This window comes from Pseudorasbora parva, chromosome 20 (assembly GCF_024679245.1).
Source record: "Pseudorasbora parva isolate DD20220531a chromosome 20, ASM2467924v1, whole genome shotgun sequence".
Lineage (NCBI taxonomy): Eukaryota > Metazoa > Chordata > Actinopteri > Cypriniformes > Gobionidae > Pseudorasbora > Pseudorasbora parva.
The window spans coordinates 17,218,614-17,225,015 of record NC_090191.1 but is presented as its reverse complement, the minus strand read 5'-3'; the positions used below and the strand labels follow the sequence as shown (position 1 = coordinate 17,225,015).

Sequence of the window (6,402 nt, the reverse complement as noted above, 5' to 3'; positions counted from 1 at the left end):
CAGTGTTTACATCTTTAATGCACATTACGTCTGTTCAATGCTCCAAAAAATGACTGTTTGTACTGCTGAAATGAAATGAACATTTTTACTCTAAATAAAATACCAGAAGTGTCGAATTCTGGTTTAAGGTTACATGCAAATTAGTGCATTCATATATTTAATTTTTTTAGTAGGTACATGTTAATCTGTTTTTTATGGCAATTTGTGAACAAAAAGACACACTAATGATAGAAACAAATACCATTTAAACAGGAATTTCTCCTTCAGCAGTAGTGTGTCCCATCAGATGTGTGGAAAAGGACATTTGGCAACATGCTGGAGTCTGTCTGCATTGCGCATTACACATCCACTCACTCACTCACCCACTCACTCTCTCTCTCTCACACACACCCTCCCTTTCTCTCTCTCTCTCTCTCTCTCTCTCTCTCTCTCTCTCTCTCTCTCTCTCTCTCTCTCTCTCTCTCTCTCTCTCTCTCTCTCTCTCTCTCTCTGTTTGTGTCTCCACTGTTCTGCTGCACGGGCTTGAGGAGCACTGCAAGTTTGCTGTTGTCTGACGGCAGTAGGATGTGTATTGTGGATGTATTAGATTCTTGCTGTATGAATGTGAGGCTGTAATGTGAGATCTATTTTTAATATCACACAGGAGGTTTTGCGCAGATCTTTCCTGCACTGTTCCTCAATCTGACTGCCCACGTAAGTACAAAGACAGTCATTTTATAACATCCCCATTGGCATCATTTGGTATCACTCTCATTTTCTGCGGAAAAAAAATTCCTAATATTCATATTGGCAAATAATGCCCTGATATTTGCAGAGAGCTAGTTAAAAAATAAATCAAATAAAAAAAAAATATTAATTACAATGTTTGGTGCCTATGTCTAACCATATTGCATGTTTGAGTATTTATTTATTTATTTATTTGTGGTATATCTATTAGAATTAGATATAATGGGTGTGCGTGTGGGACATTTTGTTTTAACAGATAAATCAAGAGCATATGTTCCCTAGATAGCTGGCTCATAAAAGAATATGTTCTGACTTCTTCTGTAGGGTTAAACTTGCTTTCAGGACGCTTGGAATTCTATTCGACAAGCAACACAAATTAATTTCACCCAATCAGATCTTATTTGATCCATAGAATTGTTTTAGATATTATTGTGCAGTCTTAACCAGAATGTTACATGCATTGTAGTGTGATATCTTGCTAGCGGACTGAAGAAATTCACAGAGCAAAAGATGATTAAAATCATTTTTTTTCTTCTTAGACTGGCAAATTGTGAAGGAACTTTGTGTTTTAACAGACCTTTTGTTTTATTTTTGAATTCCAAAAGAAATATGATTGAAAATATACATATACACATAGGTAGCAATTTCTTATTGCATCCCTGTGGATTCTTTTTTTAATCTAGGTATGTGATTTTTTTATTATTATCTGGGTATAGGACATATTTCTATTCTGTCATCTGTGATATCTCATTACTCCCCTTAATTTTCTGGCAGACTAGGTGAGGACATGAAGTAGGCACAGTGCTCCATAGGACATGGAGATGGTCGAAATTTGGTGGAACATGATGCTGGATGTCCTATTGGGTCATTGACTATTCAAACTCCTGGGCGCCAGATGCGTACTCAACCCACCTGAACATCCACTGTCATCCAGTACTGCGAGTTTGATCTCCAGGATGACTGTGGTGGTTGCTGGAGATAATATAGATGAGACGTCCTCCACTCTGCAGGGGCAACCGCAGGACTCACAGTATTCCCCCGAGTGCTGTGAGCGGGTGGTCATCAACATCTCAGGGCTGCGTTTTGAGACACAACTCAAGACCCTTGCCCAATTCCCCGAAACCCTACTAGGCAACCCCAAAAAAAGGATGCGCTACTTTGACCCTTTAAGGAACGAGTACTTCTTTGACAGAAACCGGCCAAGCTTCGATGCCATCCTCTACTACTATCAGTCAGGAGGAAGGTTAAGAAGACCCGTCAACGTACCCTTGGATATGTTCTCGGAAGAAATTAAGTTTTATGAGCTTGGAGAAGAAGCTATGGAAAAATTTAGAGAGGATGAAGGGTTTATTCGTGAGGAAGAGCGCCCCCTGCCGGAGAATGAGTTTCAGAGACAGATTTGGCTGCTGTTTGAGTATCCCGAGAGCTCAGGCCCTGCCAGAGGGATCGCGATTGTCTCTGTCATGGTTATTCTCATTTCTATTGTCATATTTTGTTTGGAGACTTTACCAGAGTTGAAAGAGGATCCACATGGACGGCTCCAGGTGATAGGCAACAGCACGTTCTACTACAAACCAAATATTTTTACCGACCCGTTCTTTGTTGTGGAGACACTCTGCATCATCTGGTTTTCTTTTGAGTTGATTGTCCGTTTTTTCGCTTGCCCAAGTAAACCTGCCTTCTTCAAAAACATGATGAACACGATCGACATAGTGTCCATTATTCCATATTTCATAACTCTCGGAACGGAGTTGGCAGAGGACCCTGATAGTGCAAAGGAGATGAAGGGTGGAGGAGAGCAGGCCACGTCTCTTGCCATTCTCAGGGTCATCCGCTTGGTTAGGGTGTTTCGGATATTTAAGCTGTCCAGACACTCCAAGGGGCTTCAGATCTTGGGCCAGACTCTGAAAGCCAGCATGCGTGAGCTAGGACTTCTCATCTTTTTTCTTTTCATCGGTGTCATCTTGTTTTCCAGCGCGGTGTATTTTGCCGAGGCCGAAGAGAAGGATTCCTTCTTCACAAGTATCCCAGATGCTTTCTGGTGGGCAGTGGTTTCGATGACAACCGTGGGGTATGGAGACATGTACCCCGTTACGATTGGGGGCAAGATAGTAGGCTCTCTTTGTGCCATTGCTGGAGTGCTAACGATCGCGCTTCCAGTGCCTGTGATTGTGTCCAATTTTAACTATTTCTATCACAGAGAAACCGAAGGTGATGAACAGGCACAGCTCCTCACAGTGAGCAATCCAAATCTCGCGTCCGACTCCAACTCCAGTCGTCGCAGCTCGTCTGTCGTCAGCAAATCAGAATACATGGAGATTGATGATGACCTCAATAACAGCATTGACAATTTTCGAGAGGCGAACCTGCGAACTGGGAACTGCACAGTTGCGAATCAGAACTGTGTAAATAAAGGGAAGCGTCTCACAGATGTATAGATTTCAAGTGTCATTCTAGGCCATTACAAGACTGTACATAGTGTAGTCAATTCTTATATCAGAATGCTTTAACTGGGCCTCTGATAATGTATTATTTCATTGCTAATGTCCACAAGAGTTGCTTTGATTCAGTTTGAAGAATGGTAGTCTAAAATATGCCTATGGACACCAAATAATATGTAAGTAAAAGACAGAATAACTTCATCGGATGGAGTACTTGGATATATAAATGACTTTACGTTTTACGATGCACCTTATCCCAAAATGTTATCAGTTATTCAAGGACTCATTTGCAAAAATTAGATTTGCATGTAGAACAATTACTTTTTTGTACCATATGTTCATAATTTATTTATGTACTTGTTTATTTGCTCATTAAGGCTACTTTAATCCATTTACAAACTGAATGTTGATTTATTATGCAGATCATGGCATGTTTTATGAAACGTTAAGGTCTGTTTGATATGGTACTATGTATCTTGCTTTAATTAATACATGACATTAATATGAACTTTCTCACATATAGCCAAGCCGACAGTATACGACTCTCTTGGACTACAACCACTGCCCATTAAAGCACAACTTTCTTAAACATCTTTAAAAAAAAAAAAAAACGATTTAAAATCTGTTCTAGGCAGTATTACATTTTTAAAAGTATGACTTCATTTGTTAAAGCTTTTTAAATGTACATATTCAATACTATGCTTAATTAATCATTTGGTATATGTATCTACATTAAATAATTGTAATTATTATTAAAATATACATTATATTTAATACATTATAATTGCATATTTAATAATTATTATTTAAAAAATAATTTAATAGTGCCTTCAGTCCTCTAACTGACAGAGTGTCTCGACATGCAATAGTTACTGTAAAACATTTGCAAATCTTAAGCGTACGTGATGTGTCGAGGGATATTCCAGAGCTGCTGGGAATGAATTTCAGGACATGGTCCCTCAACATTCTTGTACATAAAATAGAATTAAGTACATCTCGCTGGATCAGGCATTCATTTTCAAAGAAGTGTGAAACATGTTGTGTGTTTTTCATCTTTATGTATTCTTTTGCAATGGCTGTGTTTTGCTCATTGGTTTCTTTGGATCTACCTCAGTGTGGTCATGCATAATATGCTTGTGAATGCACAACTTCATATCCAGTCAAATTATCCTGTCATGTGTGCTTAACGTGTTAGGGCAAAGTGAGTATGCAATAGAAGTGAAACACTTCAATTTAAAATAAGACTCCACAAAACTATAATTAAAACAAAGTCTAGAAACAGTAAACAGTTTTTGTTTAAAGCTATTAGACGATTCTGAGTGATGCTAAGCAAAAGCGGCAATAGTGCTGTATCATACGCAAAGATCTAAATCAGGGACTGTAATAGGTAAAAACTGCCATTACTTTCAATATCCGTATCAATGTGAGTTGCGGTCTAAAAAAAGAATACCTTTAATTTGAGTGTACATGTTGTCTTTTAAAATCTAATGCACTTTAATGAGAATTTATGTATTGATAGGTTTCGCAGCAAGAATGACATAAAAGTACGAAAGGTAAAATAAAGGATCTACAGATGATGTGTTGATTTGACCATGCTAACGATGTGTAGGCATCTTAACCAGCATAGGTGTTTTACAACCCTTTAATTCGTTCTCCGGGGCATTTATTAACTTAAATACTAAACATCACAACTGTAATGCTTTGCCAGCAAGTTAAATAGCTGAGGTGAAAACTCTTTAAAAAAACTATTTTTTACAAAGAAATTGTGTTGTCTGTATAAAAGAAATACATGCCAGAGTGGTGTTTATTTACTGTGAATATAGATGTCTGCAGTTTGAGAAACACACACTTTTATATGAAACGTTAAAGAATACAATACAAATGCAAAACAGTGGACCAAAAAAGAGTTTTTCATGTAATTTATGTAGATTATGAAAATGGAAACAAAAAATGGCAATGATTAAAAGTTGTTAATACATTATCTAACAGTATATCAGATTCAAACTTCCAACTGTGATACCGAATGGATAAAACAATATAAACGATATAACCAGGGTTCTGAATCTTTGTGTATTTACATAATCATACAGGCTTCTAACTTTCTTGGCATCATTTTTTGTTTTATTTTTTTCAAAGATGGAAGGGTTTGGTATCCTTGCTGAAAAATCCAGAATAAACCAGCATGATTTCCATACAGGCTGGTTTATGCTGTTTAGATTTGCCATGGTGCTGGGCTATCTGGTGCAAAACATGAAATATATCTAACTGCAGAACCACATGTCACAGCAACACCAGGCTGGAAGTTAGTGGCTGGGTTGTATCCCAACCCAACCACGAACCCTACCCTTCACTGCAACTATATGCTCAACCTTAACGAATGCCCAACCCCACCCAACCACTAAACCTATCCTTAATGACACCATAAGCTCCACCCTAAAACTGGTCTGAGGCCTGTCACTGCTGTCCTCAGACTCCTGTGATGTATGGCTCTGCGGTTCTGCAGCTGGTTATCATTACAAAACATACCTTATGCTGGTGACCAGCAAAGCTGAATTTTTCAGCATGGATAAACGAGTGAATTCAAAAGCATTTCTGTATTAAATGGCTTCTTTTCTAAAAACAGAGCCTGGTTTCCATGTTGGGCTTGTCATACGAGTGTTATGCCATAAATGAAACTAAAGCACTTTGATATTATGCATGCAGGCAGCTCTGGGCTTACGTTGCTCTGACATGAATCATGCAAATGCTGGGAAAAGCTTTTTTTGTTGTTGTTATGAAATAATCAAATCATTTCATTATTTGTTGGTAGTTGGCATACATTTAATGTGTAAAATATTTATGTGCTGACAAGGTGTGTTCTAAAACATGACACTATGACCATTTTCAGTCACTTTTTTTTTAAACAGTTTTTGAAGAATGTTTTTCTAAATTCATTTTAACTGAAACTTTAGGATACATGAAAGCTTTAAGGATTCACATTGATAAATAAAACAAATTAAAATCCTCATCATGCCTCAACAAGGAGTTTTTATTTCTGTTCCATTTCAAAGGTTTAAAGTCGGCATGAAATGGATGTTTTATCGCATGTATCGATATTGTGACGTATTGTGGCGTATTTCATCCCTCAGAAATTGATTGGATCATAGAAGTTGTGCATTGCTAACTAAATGGAGGCATATCTGAATGGCAGTTTGCAGTCGGTTGTGGAGGATATTTGCGCCGATAGATGAAAATA

General features: G+C 37.7%; 1 protein-coding gene across 2 annotated transcripts; it reads left to right on the top strand.

Annotated features, from left to right (window-relative positions):
* Positions 1 to 501: 501 nt before the first annotated feature.
* Positions 502 to 6,174, top strand: kcna1b (potassium voltage-gated channel, shaker-related subfamily, member 1b). Of its 2 annotated transcripts, none has more exons than XM_067427349.1 (2): positions 502 to 693; positions 1,506 to 6,174. In XM_067427349.1, exon 2 carries the CDS (start codon positions 1,683 to 1,685, stop codon positions 3,162 to 3,164), a length of 1,482 nt encoding a protein of 493 aa, XP_067283450.1. In that variant the 5' UTR covers positions 502 to 693; positions 1,506 to 1,682; the 3' UTR covers positions 3,165 to 6,174. The 2 variants fall into 2 exon arrangements, with proteins under 2 accessions (XP_067283450.1, XP_067283449.1); XM_067427348.1 differs by having other exon boundaries at positions 1,501 to 6,174.
* Positions 6,175 to 6,402: the final 228 nt, after the last annotated feature.

Coding starts and splice junctions, on each gene's coding strand:
- kcna1b (XM_067427349.1), top strand. CDS start 1,683: ATGACTGTGGTGGTTGCTGGAGATAATATAGATGAGACGTCCTCCACT.